This window comes from Lucilia sericata, unplaced genomic scaffold, assembly GCF_015586225.1.
Source record: "Lucilia sericata isolate MDLA Ls3-8-SP2 unplaced genomic scaffold, ASM1558622v1 Contig005888F_arrow, whole genome shotgun sequence".
NCBI classification, from domain to species: domain Eukaryota; kingdom Metazoa; phylum Arthropoda; class Insecta; order Diptera; family Calliphoridae; genus Lucilia; species Lucilia sericata.
The window spans coordinates 1-19413 of record NW_023997630.1 but is presented as its reverse complement, the minus strand read 5'-3'; the positions used below and the strand labels follow the sequence as shown (position 1 = coordinate 19413).

Below are 19413 nucleotides of genomic sequence, written 5' to 3'. Positions count from 1 at the left end.
TCTGTATAGACTAACCGTGCATATGTCCTTTAACCAACAACCATTTTGGCGAATTTGGGTTTAAACCACAGCTACCACGTGTACCCAAAGGAACCTCTTCAATAACAGGGACAAAACAAAGTACGAAACTCTGCCCTGTGCTTTACGTGGGCTACAAGTTCCCGCGGTACCAAATTATGTGATTCATTGGTTCGACCCCATATCGAATCTTTGTAAGGAAAGGTCGAGGATTACATTTTATCATTACCAGTTTATGGTGCCGGTAGACTAGAGGAGGTACTGGTAGCAACACTTTTCCCCGGGATTGCAAAAAACCCACAGAAGGGAAGAAGATTCATAAATGTAACATGCCCCCGAGGGGAAACAAACGTACAGTGCGATCTCTGAAAAACCTCGATACAAATTGACAAAAATTATTACTGACACCAATTGCAATAACTAATGATATAAGTAAACCATACTCTATCAAACGCCTTGGAGAAATCTATAGCCGCCACTTTAATAGAATGACCAGTAGGTTTCCCTTAGAGCGACCTCTACGAAAGCCGCAGTGGCAGTCGTTTAGTAAATTGTTGGTCTCTAAGTAGTTGACTTTCTCTAATGTTAGAAAGTGCTGAAAAAAATGGCTATTGGGCGATCTTCAGCCAATTTGCTGGCATGGTTTAGAACGCTGAGAAGATTAGCTAAAGGACGAGCTAGCGTCAAAGAACACTGTTTTAAGACCGGTGCTGGTATGATAATAGGTCTAGAAGACTTGTTTATATTGAGATCCACTAAAAGCCTTTTAACGGCTCGATACTCTATTCAATACTAGCCCCAAATGAAGCCATTTACTTTTTTAAAATTAAAATTTTAATTAATTCAATCATTTACTTAATTGAGTTGAAACATCTGGTTGTATATGATAACCAAAACTAAAGAATTAAGTGTAGTGTCAAAGCCTTAATATGGATCGTTCCTCACAAAATTTGTTATAATGATTAAGGAGTTAAAGTAGTGCGATTTTCACACCTCAATAGGGATAATCATACTTCATAAGGTGAAAGCATTAACTTGAACTAAACCCCTCCAGTTATTGTTTATTTAAATAAATATCAATTATTTATTAATTAATTTTAATACTATACATTAAAGAATTAAGACTTTGATTTAATTAAATAACTACCATTTATTAAATAATAAATTTTGGATACCCTTCGTTAAGGAATTCAGAGTTTTTGTTATATGGAGGTTAAAACTAATTTTATAAAATATTTATAGTTTTCGTAAATTGTAGAGAAATGTTTCCAGTCTAACTGTAAATTTAATCTAATTTAATAATTGACATTATGCATATTATCTCTTTAGATTACAGCCTTGAACTTATTGGCCTCCTCTTAGATCTTTGCTATATTAAAGTCATAGGGGTCTTTTATATAACACGTTAGATTTAGCATCTAACTCTATACCCAATGAACCAGTTATCAGACTAGTTTTCGATTAACTATTTTACTATAAAGTAGTGTAATAACTGGATCGGTTTCACTTTTAAGTTTAATTTATTGTTTTTATATCACATCATAAAACGTGTAATAAATATTATTTATAAACAAAATAAAACTCCTAAGGTTCAGTTTTAATTTAATAATCGTTTAGCAAACAATTTACTTTATTATAAATCTTACTAATCTGACAGATTGTAAATAGTTAATTATTAATTTGTAGTACTAATGACGCTATAGTTAATACGCGGAATTAATAGAAAACGAAAACATTTAAAAAAAATACGAGTGTTGTATAGAAAATTCCGAAAATACAATAATAATGGATTCTTATATACAGTAAACATTGAAAAGGCCTTCAACACCCACGATCGCAAAGCAAAGTTGTACTTCGCAAAGTAATTAAACTTAAAGGGGTAATATATAACTGAGTAATCGGCTAATTGGCCTGTACAGAAGGTATTTGTAGTCAATGCTGTGATATCTCAACTATCTCTAAACATAGTGGATTTTCTGAGGATTACAAAGTAATTTCAGCGACCTCATTTAATCGGACAACATATGCCTCCTTGCCCGGGCAGGCATGACCACTTATACTTTCATACTTCATTCATTCAATCATGTCGATTTTGATCCTTTATAGCAACAAAAAATATATATAGAAATTATTGCTAAATCTTTCAATTGCACCCTCGTATAATAATGTTTTTCATATTATTCAGTTCCAGAAATATGTATATCATTCTAACAATTATAATACAGATTGTTATTTAAAGTTATATATAGTTTAAAAATAAAAATATACAGTAGAATGCAATTATAACGAATATTTAAATAATCAATATTTTAATTTTAAATCAGTGGCCTCTGGTGGGTTAGTGGTTAGTGTTCTAGTCTGGTAGACCGGAGGTGGTGGGTTCGATTCCCACCTGAGGCACTGGTTAAGGAGCGCACAACAGGGCCGATAGAGGCCTAGGTGTATTTCTTCGGATTTGATGTATATATGTAAATCCTCCTTTCAAACTAACTAATTTTAAATCAAGAAAATAAACTCTTCACAAAAACGGATTTTGGGAGAGATCCCCGATCATACAATAAACTATTTTCAACTGGAATAAGTAAAAGTTTTATATTCGGCGAATCTTATAAAGGCATCATCAAAGCATGTGTCTTAAAATAGCGAATTAGCGAAAAAAAGCGAATTTCAAATGTCGGTCCATATATAGACTGAAGTTTATTGATCGATCCTTTCGTCTGAGAATTTCGATACATAGACTGAGATATTTATTGATCGATCCTTTCGTATGAGTTCAGCATGATTTTCAACATAAGGTCTTTAATGGTAGCCTGGGTCAACTATGGACAGAATTCTGCAGAAATTTAATATTTTTTTTAAAGATTTATTAACAATAAACTCATTTTCGATAAGAAAGGGTTGGGTTATAGGGGAGTCAATTATGGACTGATTAAAAAAGACCATCAATAGAGAATATTTGCAAAAAACAAATATCAGACCTCTAGCTACCGTGTGGGCCCTATCATGTTTCCAAAAAACAAACGGACGGACATAACTAGTTCAACTTAGAATATAATAAGGACCCAAGCGAATCTATTTAGTATATATATGATTAATTCGTCATAATTATATACAACTGTTTTATTAAATTTCTACTACACTTCTTCTAATATCCCAGTACTTACTGAAACATGTAATTAACTTGTTAGAACTATTTGTTTACTAAAAATTATATTCAATTCATTATATTCAATAATTTTAAGTTTGTCTCAGTCAGTGGATTTAAAAATAATGTTATATGTAAAACTAATAAATACGTAAATTTTTATACAAATTTTCTACATTGTAATCTATATAAAAGTTACAAATCTAAAGAAACCGTCTTAGTTTATTTACAAAGTGAAACCGTGAGCATTTGCAATTGAAATAAAATGGTTTGTAAATATTAACAACGATTCTAGTGATCAGTGTGAGTGTGTTAGTTCAGGCAGAATTTCGTAAGTTATGGAAAGAATTGCAATCGGGAGTGTAGAGTTAAAGTTAAATGTTTTTTAGCTGATGATCCCAAACCTTGTAAATATGGAGATGTGGAATGTATTAAAGAAACTATGAATTTTTTATTAAAGAATAAAATACAAGGTAAGTTCGAAATCAAGAAATTAAGAGTACAACAAATGGGTTTTATAATTTCAGAAAGATCAATTCAAAATATAAGATAGATTCCATATAAGGTTCTCTTCCATAAAAATAGAATTTTGAGATCGTTAAATAATGTCTGAGCAATAGTGTATTGTTAATCGATAATTGTATGGAGTTAGTTAGTTAGTTAGTAGTAGTTAGTTAGTTAGTTAGCTAGTAGCTAGTTAGTTAGTTTAGTTGTTAGTTAGTTAGTTAGTTAGTTAGTTAGTTAGTTAGTTAGTATTAGTTAGTAGTTAGTTAGTTAGTTAGTTAGTTAGTTAGTAGTTAGTTAGTAGTTAGTTAGTTAGTAGTTAGTTAGTTAGTTAGTTAGTTAGTTAGTTAGTTAGTTAGTTAGTTAGTTAGTTAGTTAGTTAGTTAGTTAGTTAGTTAGTTAGTTAGTTAGTAGTTAGTTAGTTAGTAGTTAGTTAGTTAGTAGTTAGTTAGTTAGTTAGTTAGTTAGTTAGTTAGTTAGTTAGTAGTTAGTAGTTAGTTAGTTAGTAGTTAGTTAGTTAGTTAGTTTAGTTAGTTAGTTAGTTAGTAGTTAGTTAGTAGTTAGTTAGTTAGTTAGTTAGTTAGTTAGTTAGTTAGTTAGTTAGTAGTAGTTAGTTAGTTAGTTAGTAGTTAGTTAGTTAGTTAGTTAGTTAGTTAGTAGTTAGTTAGTAGTTAGTTAGTTAGTTAGTTAGTTAGTAGTTAGTTAGTTAGTTAGTTAGTTAGTTAGTTAGTTAGTTAGTTAGTAGTTAGTTAGTTAGTTAGTTAGTTAGTTGTAGTTAGTAGTTAGTTAGTTAGTTAGTTAGTTAGTTAGTTAGTTAGTTAGTTAGTTAGTTAGTTAATTAGTTAGTTAGTTAGTTAATTAGTTAGTTAGTTAGTTAGTTAGTTAGTAGAGTTAGTTAGTTAGTAGTTAGTTAGTAGTTAGTTAGTTAGTTATTAGTTAGTTAGTTAGTTAGTAGGTAGTTAGTTAGTTAGTTAGTTAGTTAGTTAGTTAGTTAGTTAGTTAGTTAGTTAGTTAGTTAGTTAGTTAGTTAGTTAGTTAGTTAGTTAGTTAGGTTAGTTAGTTAGTTAGTTAGTTAGTTAGTTAGAGTTAGTTAGTTAGTTAGTTAGTTAGTTAGTTAGTTAGTTAGTTAGTTAGTAGTTAGTAGTTAGTTAGTTAGTTAGTTAGTAGTAGTTAGTTAGTTAGTTAGTTAGTAGTTAGTTAGTAGTTAGTTAGTTAGTTAGTTAGTTAGTAGTTAGTTAGTTAGTTAGTTAGTTAGTTAGTTAGTTAGTTAGTTAGTTAGTAGTTCGTTAGTTAGTAGTAGTTAGTTTTAGTTAGTTAGTTTTTAGTTAGTTAGTTAGTTAGTTAGTTAGTTAGTTAGTTTAGTAGTTAGTTAGTTAGTTAGTTAGTTAGTAGGTTAGTTAGTTGTTAGTTAGTTAGTTAGTTAGTTAGTAGTTAGTAGTTAGTAGTTAGTAGTTAGTTAGTTAGTTAGTTAGTTAGTTAGTTAGTTAGTTAGTTAGTTTAGTAGGTAGTTAGTTAGTTAGTAGTTAGTTAGTTAGTAGTTAGTTAGTTAGTTAGTTAGTTAGTTAGTTAGTTAGTAGTTAGTTAGTTGTTAGTTATTAGTTAGTTAGTTAGTTAGTTAGTTAGTTAGTTAGTTAGTTAGTTAGTTAGTTAGTTAGTTAGTTAGTTAGTTAGTTAGTAGTAGTAGTTAGTTAGTTAGTTAGTTAGTTAGTTAGTTTAGTTAGTTAGTTAGTTAGTATTAGTTAGTTCGTTAGTTAGTAGTTGTTAGTTAGTTAGTAGTTAGTTAGTTAGTTGTTAGTTTAGTTAGTTCGTTAGTTAGTTAGTTAGTTAGTTAGTTTAGTTAGTTTTAGTTAGTTGTAGTTAGTTTCGTTAGTAGTTGTTAGTTCTTTTTTAGTGTTATTAGTTCCCTCTCTTCTCCTTAGTTAGTCCCTAGTGCGATAGTTCGTGTCGTTATGGTGTTACTACTCCAGCATGTTCATTAAATCTTAAATATAAATATTTTCTTCAACAAATTTTTTAACAAAAACATTAAATTTCTTAACAGGGGCTTTGGCAAGGATTTAACCAAAAAACACACGCTTATTTTGCATACCGATTACTTGAGTGCCGTCGGTGATTATGATATAAAAGGCAAAATTTTGATACTGCCTATACAGGGCAGTGGTAAAACTAATATAACTATGGGTAAATAATTTTCTTCAAATAGCAGAAAAAATTATTATTTTCATGGAAATATTTTGTCTTCCATTACAGTTGATGTCGATATAATAATGAATTTTGTGGGCACGCCCCTTGAAAAAGAAGGCGTTACTTATATGAATATCGAACAACTCAATAGCGATGTGGTGCCCAAAAAAATGCTGTATAATGTGCAAAATCTATTTAATGGCGATAAAGCTTTGGGTGATAATATGAATTTATTTCTAAATGAAAATTGGAAAGAAATTTATGATGAAGTAAGAGGTTCTTTAAACAAAGCATATGCAAAAGTTTTTAAAGATGTTTTAAATGCTGTTTTCTCAAAATATCCTTATGATAAATATTTTAGCGATTAAATGTAATAATTTCAATTAAAATTGACAATATAGTTAATTAAGAGCATATGTTAATTGATTGCTATCGACTTTTATTATCCATTATCAATGACAATTTAATAATTCAATAGTAGACCGTTCAATTCAGAATCGTGAATTTTTTTTTTCTAATTTATAACCAATTATTGAGCTATTTTATACCCTACTTAGATAATAAGCTGAAATACTAAAACAGCTATTAATATTAGCATACTAACTCATTACTACGTAATGAGTTAACGGATTTATTGCAAAATCCCTAGAAAAACAATAACTTTTTTTCATATGGGAAAAAAATTAAAATAATTACCAATAATTATCGTTTTAATTGTGTATTTATGAGCGATAATTACTAAATGCTTTATGTAGTTAATTTAATTAATTTAATATTAGTTAGTTAATGCCAATTTTTTGACTGAATTATAAAAAATATTACTATATAAAAGTAGATCATCTTAACAATAAGATCAGTTTTTTACAAACGGTCAATTCGCTTTAACTTCGAAATGTTTTTGAAAATAGTTGCGATTCTAATATTTTCAGTGTGTTCGAGTACTAAAGCGGGTTTTCGTAAGTTGCGTTAAGGATTCGGGGAGATTCGGTGTATTAAGTGATAATTTTTATTTGTTTTTTTTTTTAATTCTATATTTCGTCCTTAAGCTGATGATCCTAAACCTTGCAAATATGCGGATTCGGAATGTATAAAAGGAGTAATTGATTCAATGTTTAAGAATAAATTGGACGGTGAGTGTTCATTATAAAACAAGGAATTAAATCTGTGATAAAAGTGAAGTGAGTTTCGTATCGTATTTTCTATAAAGTCTACAGTTTACCGAAACAAAACAGTAACTGGTCAATGGAAATATTTTGAGATCTTTCTCTTTTTACTTTTATTTAACCGCAGGCGATGACTCAATAAATTTGCAATCACTTAATCCATTGAATGCTAATACCGTTCATATACATCAGGGTGAAGAAAGTCCTGTTAATTTGGATTTGGAGCTGAAAAATAACCATATATATGGACTTGAAACTCTCAAGGCAATTAAAGTCAAGTAAAATTTATAGAAATAATTCTAAAAATATGACCCTTTAACTAAAAACACTTAAATTTATTAACAGAGGTTTCGGCAAAGATTTAACTGGTAAACATGGCATTAAGTTACATTCCGATTATATGAGCCTAGTTGGTGATTATGATATTGATGGTAAAATTTTGATATTACCCATTAAGGGTACGGGTAAATCGAATATAACTATGGGTAAATATTTCCTTAACTATATGATTAGAACTTTCATTTATTAAAGCATTTGATTTTCTTTAAGTTGATGTCGAAATTATTATAAATTTTGTGGGGACTCCTTTGGAGAAAGATGGTGCCACATATATGCATATTGAGGAAGTGAATTCAGATGCTGAACCCAAGCGCATGATATATAAAGTGGAAAATCTATTTAATGGCGATAAAGCTTTGGGTGATAATATGAATTTGTTTTTAAACGAAAATTGGAAAGAAATTTATGCTGAAGTACGTGTTTCGATATGCAAGGCATTTAGTGAAATTTTTAAGGATGTTATTAATGAGGTTTTCAGTAAATATCCTTATGATAAATATTTTATTGAATAAATTAATTAAACGCATAAAGAAATAAATATTCGAATATAAATACTATTCAAAATCAAAAATCAAAAATGTGTTAATTTTTTAGAACACTAACAAACTTGACAACCTGAATTTGTTATTAGTTGTTTTTTTATTTGATTTGATCATTTTATGATCGTTTAATTTCATAATTCATTTTTATATTAATTGATTATCTTTATTATAGTTTTTATTGCAATTATTGCTTTTATACGACAAAATGATTTTAGAATTAATCTGTAGGGCATAGAAGGGTAATATAGGTGATTTCATTAAAAAAAAATATTAAGAAAATATTATTTAAAAAACAGGCTTATAATAAAGTCTCGACGACAGACAAGACTATAGTTACAATACTAAGAACTCGACTATAGCCAATATTGTAGTCCAGACTAAAGACAAGACTATAAACATAATTATAGTATAGACTCGACTATAGAGAAGATAATAGTCTTGACTATATACAAGACAAGACTATAGTCACGACTATAGACAAGATTACAATCTCGACTATAGACAATATTATAGTGTCGACTATAAGCACGACTATAGATAAGTATATAACCTCGTGTAGACGAGATTAAGAGAAGATTATAGTCTCGACTATATACAGACAAGATATAGTCACGACTGTAGACAAGATTACAATCTCGACTATACACAAGATTATAGTCTCGACTATACCAGATTAGTCTAGACTATAGACAAGATACAATCTCGAATAGACATAGTATCTCGATTATAGACAAGATTATAGTCTCGACTATAGACAATATTATAGTATAGACTATAGACAAGATTATAGTCTCACTATAGACAAGAATAGTCTCAACTATTAACAAGATTATAGTCTCGACTCGACTATAGACAAGACTATAACTATACTATAATCTCGACTATAGACAAGGCTATAAACTCAACTATAGACAAAACAAGACTATAAGTCACTGTTATAGACAGGAATACAAACACGACTATATACGAGACCTTAAACTCGACTATAGATAAGATACTACAGTCTCAACTACAGACAAGATAGTCTCAAATATAGACAACACTATAAACTCGACTATAGACAAGACTAGAGTCACGACTATTACAAGAATATAAACTCAACTATAGACAAGATTACAGTCTCGTCTTTAGACAAGAATATAGTCCTGACTATAGACCAGACTATAAACTCGACTATAGAGTAGATTATAGTCTCGTCTATGGACAATGTTATAGTCTCGACTATAGACAAGATTATAGTCTCCACATAGCCAAGACTATAGACTAGATTATAGTCATATACAAGAATATAAACTCGACTATAGACAAGATTATAGTCTCGATTATAGACAGGATTATAATCTAGACCATAAACAAAATTATAGTCTCGACTATAAACAAGACATTAACTCGACTATATGTAGACAAGACTATAGAATAGATTATAGTCTTGACTATAGACAATATTGTAAACTCGACTATAGACCAGATTACAGTCTCGGCTATAGACAAGATTATAGTCTCGACTATAGACAGAATTATAGTCTCGACTATAGACAACTTTAACGTCACGACTATAGACAAGATTATAGTATCGACTATAGACAAGAGTATAGTCTTGACTATCGACAAGATTATAGACTAGACTATAGACAAGACTATAGTCACGACTAATGACAAGACAATAATATCGACTATAGATAAGACTATAACCTCAGCTATTGACAGCACAAGACTATAGGCACTGCTATAGACAAGAATACAAACTCGACTATATACTAGACTATAAACTCGACTGTAGATAATAATATAAACTAAACTATAGACAAGATTACAGTCTCAACTACAGACAAGATTATAGTCTCGAGTATAGATAACTCGACTATAGACAAGATTACAGTCTATCTTTAGACAAGATTATAGTCCAGACTATAGATAAGACTATAAAATCGACTATAGAGTAGATTATAGTCGATTATTGTCGACTAAAGACAATAATACTACAGTCACTACTATGGACAAGAACTTGACTATAAACAAGATTACAGTCTCGACTATAGTCAAGATTACAGTTTCGACTATAGGCAAGATTAAAGCCTGAATTATAAACTTGACTATAGACAAAACTATAGATACGACTATAGACTAGAATATAAACTCGACTATAGACAAGATTACACTCTCGTCTATAGACAGGATTAAAGCCTGGAATATAAACCTGACTATAGACAAGACTATAGTCACGACAAGATTATAGTCTCGTCTATAGACAATACTATAGTCTCGATTATAGACAATACTATAGTCTCGACTAAGGACAAGACTATAAACTTAACTAAAGACAAAATTATAGTCTTGACTATAGACAAGATTACAGTTTCGACTAAAAAAAATTTCAACGAACTATTAAAAGTTATAACCAACTATTTATTGTTTTAATCATGTTATAAGTTATTAACAGTTTTACATTATTCTATCAATAATGATTGAATGTCTTATTTAGTAAATTATTTAATATTAATTACAACATGTTAGTGTCAAGCATATGTCAATTAATTGACAGAAGTATTTAATTTTTAGTATATAAAAGTAGATCATCTTCAACAAATAAGATTAGTTTTTTACAAACGGAAACGCGATCGGTCAATTTGCTTTAATTTCAAAATGTTTTTGAAAATAATAACGATTCTAGTAATTTCATTGTGTTCGAGTATTAAAGCGGATTTTCGTAAGTTGCGCTAAGGATTCGGGGAAATGGTGTATTAAGTGTTAATTTGTTTTTTTTTTTTTATTCTATATTTCGTCCTTAAGCTGATGATCCTAAACCTTGTAAATATGAGGATTCGGAATGTATTATAGAAATAATTAATTCATTATTTAAGGATAAATTAGATGGTGAGTGTTTATTCGAAATCAAAAATTTACCGAATTCAAACAGTAACTGGGTAATGACTTTAGATCTTTCTCTGTTTACTTTTATTTTATCGCAGGCGATGACTCAATAAATTTGCAATCACTTAATCCATTAAAAGCTAATACCGTTAATATACATCAGGGTAAAGAAAGTCCTGTTAGTTTGGATTTGGTATTGAAAAATAACCTTATGTATGGATTTGAAAAGCTCAAGGCAATAAAATCAAGTAAAATTTATAAAAAATTTGTTCAAAAATTTTATCGTTTTACTAAACACTAAAATTTATTAACAGGGGCTTCGGCAAAGATTTAACTGGTAAACATAGCATTATGTTACATTCCGATTATATGAGCGTAGTTGGTGATTATGATATTGATGGTAAAATTTTGATATTACCCATTAAGGGTACGGGTAAATCGAATATAACTAATGGGTAAATTTCACTTCATGCTGACCATTTTCAAGCATTCAAGCATTTACTTATCTTTGCAGTTGATGTTGAAATTTTTATGAATTTTGTGGGAACACCGATGGAAAAAGATGGTGCCACATATATGCATATTGAGGAAATGAATTCGGATGCTGAACCCAAGGGCATGATATATAAGGTGGAAAATCTATTTAATGGCGATAAAGCTTTAGGTGATAATATGAATTTGTTTTTAAACGAAAATTGGCAAGAAATTTATGCCGAAGTACGTCTTTCGATATGTAAAGCATTTGGTGATATTTTTAAGGATGTTATTAATGAGGTTTTCAGTAAATATCCTTATGATAAATATTTTATTGAATAAAGTAACTACATATTAATATTATAACATATAAAAATAAAAATTCAAATATAAATAATATTCAAAATCAGCATTTTAAAAAATTTATTTACTTTTTTCCATGACGTACAATTCCTACAACCAGATATTGTTGTTTGCTGCTACCTAGTTTGTATTTGCTTTGATTTATTCAATTAATGATCGTCTTATTTTCAAATTCATTTTCATATTAATTGATTATTTTTATTACAGTTCTTATTGGAATTATTGCTTTTATATGACAACTTGATTTTAGAATTAATAAGTTTTAGGGTATCGAAGGGTAATATGGGTGATGCCATTTAGAAAATATTAAAAAATATAATCCACAAGACTTTAAACTCGACTATAAGCAATACTATAGTCTCGACTATAGAATAGACTATAGTCACGACTATGAACAATATTAATGACTATAGATTAACTATAGTTACGACTACTGACTAAACTATAGTCTAGACTATACACAAAACTATAGTCTCGACTATAGATAAAACTATAGTCTCGACTATAGACAAAACTATAGTCTCGACTATAGACAAAACTATAGACTCGACTATAGACAAAACTATAGTCTCGACTATAAACCATATAAATGACTATAGATTAACTATAGTGACGACTACTGACTAAACTATAGTCTAGACTATAGACAAAACTGTAGTCTCGACTAAAATATATTACCTTTTAGGTCTTAAAGTACAAAATTAATTTCCCTTTAGACTATAAACCAGACTATAGACTAGACTATAGACTAGACTATAGACGAGACTATAGACTAGACTATAGACTAGACTGTAGACTAGACTATAGACGAGACTATAGACTAGACTATAGACTAGACTATAGACTAGGCTATAGACTAGACTATAGACGAGACTATAGACTAGACTATAGACTAGACTATAGACTAGACTATAGACTAGACTATAGACTAGACTATAGACTAGACTATAGACTAGACTATAGACTAGACTATAGACTAGACTATAGACTAGACTATAGACTAGACTATAGACTATACTATAGACTATAGACTAGACTATAGACTATACTATAGACTAGACTATAGACTATACTATAGACTAGACTATAGACTATACTATAGACTAGGCTATAGACTAGACTATAGACTAGACTATAGACTAGACTATAGACTTGACTATAGACTAGACTATAGACTAGGCTATAGACTAGACTATAGACTTGACTATAGACTTGACTATAGACTAGACTATAGCTGCCTACACATTTCCGTTGCTGTGCCTTCTATTATGTTGTAATTGGAGAAAGTTTCGGTGAAACACTCCATATCGATTTTGTCTTTAGACCACCCTTGAATTTTTACCTTAGTGCTTTTTGACACCGTATGACTTCCGGTATGTACAGTGAGTATTATTGCATGGTGGTCGCTATACGTATAGTGCTCGCTAACCTGCCATTCTACATCTCTTGATAGGTTTGCACTTACGAATGTTAGGTCAACAATCGAGCCATAGCCGGCCCTTCTGAATGTATACGAATTACCCTTATTCACGAGAATTAGGTCGAGTTGAGAAAAGGCGTCAAGCAGTATTCTTCCCCTTTCATTAGTTCTCTGACTCCCCCAATCTATAGTCCTTCATGCTGCTCCTTCATACCCACTTCTATGGCCTTGTTTCCACAAGCCCATACTGCGGCTCTTCCTGTTGACTAGACTAATAGACTAGACTATAGACTAGACTATAGACTAGACTATAGACTAGACTATAGACTAGACTATAGACTAGACTATAGACTAGACTATAGACTAGACTAGACTAGACTATAGACTAGACTATAGACTAGACTATAGACTAGACTATAGACTAGACTATAGACTAGACTATAGACTTAGACTAGCTATAGACTAGACTATAGACTAGACTATAGACTAGACTATAGACTAGACTATAGACTAGACTATAGACTAGACTATAGACTAGACTATAGACTAGACTATAGACTAGACTATAGACTAGACTATAGACTAGACTATAGACCTAGACTATAGACTAGACTATAGACTAGACAATAGACTAGACTATAGGACTAGACTATAGACTAGACTATAGACTAGACTATAGACTCGACTATAGACTAGACTATAGACTAGACTATAGACTAGACTATAGACTAGACTATAGACTAGACTATAGACTAGACTATAGACTAGACTATAGACTAGACTATAGACTAGACTATAGACTAGACTATAGACTAGACTATAGACTAGACTATAGACTAGACTATAGACTAGACTAGTAGACTATAGACTAGACTATAGACTAGACTATAGACTAGACTATAGACTAGACTATAGACTAGACTATAGACTAGACTATAGACTAGACTATAGACTAGACTATAGACTAGACTATAGACTAGACTATAGACTAGACTATATACAAGACTATAGTGCAGTCTATAGTCTTGTCTATAGTCTAGTCTATAGTCTAGTCTATAGTCTAGTCTATAGTCTAGTCTATAGTCTAGTCTATAGTCTAGTCTATAGTCTAGTCTATAGTCTAGTCTATAGTCTAGTCTATAGTCTAGTCTATAGTCTAGTCTATAGTCTAGTCTATAGTCTATATAGTCTAGTCTATAGTCTAGTCTATAGTCTAATCTATAGACTAGTCTATAGTCTAATCTATAGACTAGTCTATAGTCTATAAACTAGACTAGACTATAGACAAGACTATAGACTGCATTATAGACTATACTATAGACTAGACTATAGTTTCGATTACAGACAAGACTATTGTATGGAATTTCTAAGATTGTTTTTTTTTACAAAGTATGAATATTACTAGACTAGACTGATGTAAAACAACTACACAGTTTAATTTATATTTTTATATTATTACTATTTGAATGCAATATTTATTAACATTTCATAATTATAAATCTCATATTTAAAATAAGTTATGATCTTCCTATTGCAGTTACAATTAGATTTCGCTAATATAAAAACGAAGCTAAAACTAAAACAGATATCAGTTGTAATTTCAAATTCAGAAACAAACGCCTAAATTTGCATTTTATACAAAATGTTTAAAGAAAACTATTTTTTAAAATCCTTACAATTTTATTCGTTATAATAGCTAAGGCTAAGGGAAATTTTCGTAAGTTAATTGAAGTAAATAATTTTGAAATACATAATATTGTAGTTTTCGTTTTAGCTCTAAATCCTAGACCCTGCCGTTATAAGGATACCAGATGTATACAAGAACGTATTAACTTTTTCTTAAATTCCAAATATGCAGGTAAGTGATTGGAATTCTTTAAATAAAATTTTATTTTGTTGGGAATATGATATATTTTTAGGTGATGGTTTTATTAATTTGCCAAAACTTGATCCTTTGAGTGTGCCTTTGTTGAACATACAACCCGGTCCCAATAGTCCCGTTAATATAGACTTGATTATGAAAAATAATTTACTAAATGGTCTGAAAGATGCTAAGGCCATAGGCGTAAGGTAGGGATTTGGTTTTTAGAAAGGTTTGTGATTGGTTTTAAATTTTTTTTATATTCCTACAGTGGCTTCGAAAGGGACTTGAGTAAAAAACATGAGATAAAGTTACAAATACCTCTTATTCATATGACAGGCGATTATAATGTCAAAGGTCAGGTGATAGTGCTGCCAGTAGAAGGTATTGGAAAGCATGATATAACATTGAGTAAGTTTAAATAAAGGATAAATTTTTGCTCTTAAATACGATATATTATCACTTTCAGACGATGTTACCCTTGCTATACAATTCTCTGGCTCTCCTTATGTCAAGAATGGTCGCATTATATGAAAATCGAAAATTTAACCGGCTCTCTTACACCGAAAAAGGTCGTTTTCAATTTCGATAATTTATTCAATGGCGATAAAGTTTTGACCAATAATGTTAATGTTTTCATTAATGAAAATTGGTTGGACATTTTTAACGAAATTCATAATTCACTTTTTAATGGTCTTACACCAATAATGCAGAAAATTTTGAATGATGTCTTTTCGAAATTACCCTATGAAGAGTTTTTCGCTAAACAATATTAAATTGTTATTCTTTTAAATTTTATACGTTATAAAAATATTAAATAAATATATTAACCACTTCACTTTAAAGATGCAATGAAAAAATACGACTTTTTAATATACATTTATAAAGTTCTTAGAAAAAAACTTACACTTTTTAAAAGCCCATTAATTAAATACAAGGTTATACTTTTTTATTAATATCCATGTCATATAAACATGACTTGATTTAACCTGCAACACGCACAAGCAGTTTTTCTGAACCCAATATTCTGAAATGTTTAATACCCTACAGCAGCTATAAGATAAATCATTTTAATTATAGACCGATTTCTATAAAACTTTAAAAAAAATGATTGTTAATAGAAGAAGGCCTTATCTGGTGAGTAGGTTCTCTCTCAGGCCGCATCCAGGCCATCTTCATGAGTTCGGAATTATATTTCATTTAATACCTATTAGTACCCAAAGCCAAATATTCTGAAATAATCTCTGCAAGGGGGCTTGGGTAAATTACCAAGTTTAAACCAACAGATACACAGACATCGTGAAATTGACTTAAAAAATCACCTTGTGAAACCATAATCTGAACCTTTTTGGCAACAGCAAGCCTGAATACATAATACCTTAAACACTTACAGTTAATTTAATGATCAATTAACAACAGGTGGCATAAATATGAATCACAATTAGTTCATTGTACAAAAATGTCATGTTTTTTTTTTTTTTTTTTTTGTAATTTTATCACTAAACAGAAATCTTGCTTCAGTTAAAGTCACATATGAAAATTACAAATTAATTTGGTTTTATCTTTATTAGAACCTTTTTTTTTGATATTTTGATTCTGTTTGGAATGTTAATATGTAGCTTTATATGAACTATAAAAGTTAATTGGCGTCGAATGGACTCTTGATGTTTTAAAATGTTGTCACAAGACACTTAATTTATTAGCCATGTATATTATTTTTAATAATTTGTATAGCAACATTAAGAATAAGGGTGTGTGATTTATGCTGATCTTATCGTAAATAAGTTGTAACTCTTTTTTACAGAAACTAGTTTGTTCTCTAGTTCTACTTCTGTTCTAGTTTTGTTTTGTTTTAGTTTTGTTCTAGTTCTAGTTCAATTTTAGTTCAGTTCTGTTTAGTTCAGTTCTAGTTCAGTTCTAGTTCAGTTCTAGTTCAGTTCTAGTTCAGTTTAGTTCAGTTCTAGTTCAGTTCTAGTTCAGTTCTAGTTCAGTCTAGTTCTAGTTCAGTTCTAGTTCAGTTCTAGTTCAGTTCTAGTTCAGTTCTAGTTCAGTTCTAGTTCAGTTCTAGTTCAGTTCTAGTTCAGTTCTAGTTCAGTTCTAGTTCAGTTCTAGTTCAGTTCTAGTTCAGTTCTAGTTCAGTTCTAGTTCAGTTCTAGTTCAGTTCTAGTTCAGTTCTAGTTCAGTTCTAGTTCAGTTCTAGTTCAGTCTAGTTCAGTTCTAGTTCAGTTCTAGTTCAGTTCTAGTTCAGTTCTAGTTCAGTTCTAGTTCAGTTCTAGTTCAGTTCTAGTTCAGTTCTAGTTCAGTTCTAGTTCAGTTCTAGTTCAGTTCTAGTTCAGTTCTAGTTCAGTTCTAGTATTCAGTTCTAGTTCAGTTCTAGTTCAGTTCTAGTTCAGTTCTAGTTCAGTTCTAGTTCAGTTCTAGTTCAGTTCTAGTTCATTTCAGTTCAGTTCTAGTTCAGTTCTAGTTCAGTTCTAGTTCAGTTCTAGTTCAGTTCTAGTTCAGTTCTAGTTCAGTTCTAGTTCAGTTTCTAGTTCAGTTCTAGTTCAGTTCTAGTTCAGTTCTAGTTCAGTTCTAGTTCAGTTCTAGTTCAGTTCTAGTTCAGTTCTAGTTCAGTTCTAGTTCAGTTCTAGTTCAGTTCTAGTTCTGTTCTAGTTCTGTTCTAGTTCTGTTCTAGTTCTGTTCTAGTTCGGTTCTAGTTCTGTTCTAGTTCTGTTCTAGTTCTGTCTAGTTCTGTTCTAGTTCTGTTCTTGTTCTGTTCTAGTTCTGTTCTAGTTCTGTTCTAGTTCTGTTCTAGTTCTGTTCTAGTTCTGTTCTAGTTCTTGTTCCAGTTCTAGTTCTGTTCTAGTTCAGTTCTAGTTCAGTTCTAGTTCAGTTCTAGTTCTGTTCCAGTTCTAGTTCTGTTCTAGTTCAGTTCATTTCTAGTTCAGTTCTAGTTCAGTTCTAGTTCAGTTCTAGTTCAGTTCTAGTTCAGTTCTAGTTCAGTTCTAGTTCAGTTCTAGTTCAGTTCTAGTCATTCTAGTTCTAGTTCAGTTCTAGTTCAGTTCTAGTTCAGTTCTAGTTCAGTTTCTAGTTCAGTTCTGTTCAGTTCTAGTTCAGTAAGTTCATGTCTAGTTCTTTCTAGTTCTGTTCTAGTTCTGTTCTAGTTCTGTTCTCGTTCTGTTTAGTTCTGTTCTAGTTTCTAGTTCTGTTCTAGTTCTGTTCTAGTTCTGTTCTAGTTCTGTTCTTGTTCTGTTTAGTATTCTGTTCTAGTTCTGTTCTAGTTCTGTTCTAGTTCTGTTCTAGTTCTGTTCCAGTTCGTTCTGTTCTAGTTCAGTTCTAGTTCTGTTCTAGTTCAGTTCTAGTTCTGTTCCAGTTCTGTTTCTGTTCTAGTTCAGTTCTAGTTCAGTTCTAGTTCAGTTCTAGTTCAGTTCTAGTTCAGTTCTGTTCAGTCTAGTCAGTTCTAGTTCAGTTCTAGTTCAGTTCTAGTTCAGTTCTAGTTCAGTTCTAGTTCAGTTCTAGTTCAGTTCTAGTTCAGTTCTAGTTCAGTTCTAGTTCAGTTCTAGTTCAGTTCTAGTTCAGTTCTAGTTCAGTTCTAGTTCAGTTCTAGTTCAGTTCTAGTTCAGTTCTAGTTCAGTTCTAGTTCAGTTCTAGTTCAGTTCTAGTTCAGTTCTAGTTCAGTTCTAGTTCAGTTCTAGTTCAGTTTCTAGTTCAGTTCTAGTTCAGTTCTAGTTCAGTTCTAGTTCAGTTCTAGTTCAGTTCTAGTTCAGTTCTAGTTCAGTTCTAGTTCAGTTCTAGTTCAGTTCTAGTTCAGTTCTAGTTCTGTTCTAGTTCAGTTCTAGTTCAGTTCTAGTTCAGTTCTAGTTCAGTTCTAGTTCAGTTCTAGTTCTGTTCTAGTTCTGTTCTAGTTCTGTTCTAGTTCTGTTCTAGTTCTGTTCTAGTTCTGTTCTAGTTTGTTCTAGTTCTGTTCTAGTTCTGTTCTAGTTCTGTTCTAGTTCTGTTCTAGTTCTGTTCTAGTTCTGTTCTAGTTCTGTTCTAGTTCTGTTCTAGTTCTGTTCTAGTTCTGTTCTAGTTCTGTTCTAGTTCTGTTCTAGTTCAGTTCTAGTTCTGTTCTAGTTCTGTTCTAGTTCTGTTCTAGTTCTGTTCTAGTTCGTTCTAGTTCTGTTCTAGTTCTGTAGTTCTGTTCTAGTTTCTGTTCTAGTTCTGTTCTGTTTCTGTTCTGTTCTAGTTTCTGTTCTAGTTCTGTAGTTAGTCTGTTCTAGTTCTGTTAGTTCTGTATTAGTTCTGTAGTTCTAGTTCTGTTCTAGTTTTCTAGTTAGTCTGTTCTAGTTCTGTTCTAGTTCTGTTCTAGTTCTGTTCTAGTTCTGTTCTAGTTCTGTTCTAGTTCTGTTCTAGTTCTGTTCTAGTTCTGTTCTAGTTCTGTTCTAGTTCTGTTCTAGTTAGTTCTGTTCTAGTTCTCTTCTAGTTCTGTTCTAGTTCTGTTCTAGTTCTGTTCTAGTTCTGTTCTAGTTCTGTTCTAGTTCTGTTCTTTCTGTTTAGTTTTCTAGTTCTGT

The 19413-nt window shown here is 30.7% G+C and overlaps 4 protein-coding genes across 5 annotated transcripts; all 4 read left to right on the top strand.

The window, feature by feature from the left end:
* The first annotated feature begins 3354 nt into the window (after positions 1-3354).
* LOC119615563 (protein takeout-like) lies at positions 3355-6400 on the top strand. 2 transcript variants are annotated; one of them, XM_037971576.1, is made up of 4 exons: positions 3355-3494; positions 3553-3636; positions 5709-5848; positions 5918-6400. In XM_037971576.1, the coding sequence occupies exons 3-4, from the start codon at positions 5845-5847 to the stop codon at positions 6217-6219; spliced, it is 306 nt and encodes a 101-aa protein (XP_037827504.1). In that variant the 5' UTR covers positions 3355-3494; positions 3553-3636; positions 5709-5844; the 3' UTR covers positions 6220-6400. The 2 variants fall into 2 exon arrangements, with proteins under 2 accessions (XP_037827504.1, XP_037827505.1); XM_037971577.1 differs by lacking the exon at positions 3355-3494 and having other exon boundaries at positions 3509-3636.
* Positions 6401-6481: 81 nt separating this feature from the next.
* On the top strand, positions 6482-11597 carry LOC119615560 (protein takeout-like). Its single transcript, XM_037971573.1, has 9 exons — positions 6482-6807; positions 6898-6981; positions 7142-7292; positions 7360-7499; positions 7564-7863; positions 10686-10769; positions 10865-10979; positions 11081-11199; positions 11281-11597. The coding sequence occupies exons 1-9, from the start codon at positions 6744-6746 to the stop codon at positions 11580-11582; spliced, it is 1359 nt and encodes a 452-aa protein (XP_037827501.1). The 5' UTR covers positions 6482-6743; the 3' UTR covers positions 11583-11597.
* Positions 10505-11516, top strand: LOC119615562 (protein takeout-like). The gene is made up of 5 exons (XM_037971575.1): positions 10505-10602; positions 10686-10769; positions 10865-11014; positions 11081-11221; positions 11281-11516. The coding sequence occupies exons 1-4, from the start codon at positions 10539-10541 to the stop codon at positions 11098-11100; spliced, it is 318 nt and encodes a 105-aa protein (XP_037827503.1). The 5' UTR covers positions 10505-10538; the 3' UTR covers positions 11101-11221; positions 11281-11516.
* Positions 11598-14622: 3025 nt separating the features above from the next.
* On the top strand, positions 14623-15738 carry LOC119615561 (protein takeout-like). Its single transcript, XM_037971574.1, has 5 exons — positions 14623-14740; positions 14798-14881; positions 14943-15093; positions 15156-15295; positions 15354-15738. Exons 3-5 carry the CDS (start codon positions 15041-15043, stop codon positions 15416-15418), a joined length of 258 nt encoding a protein of 85 aa, XP_037827502.1. The 5' UTR covers positions 14623-14740; positions 14798-14881; positions 14943-15040; the 3' UTR covers positions 15419-15738.
* The last annotated feature ends 3675 nt before the right edge of the window (positions 15739-19413 follow it).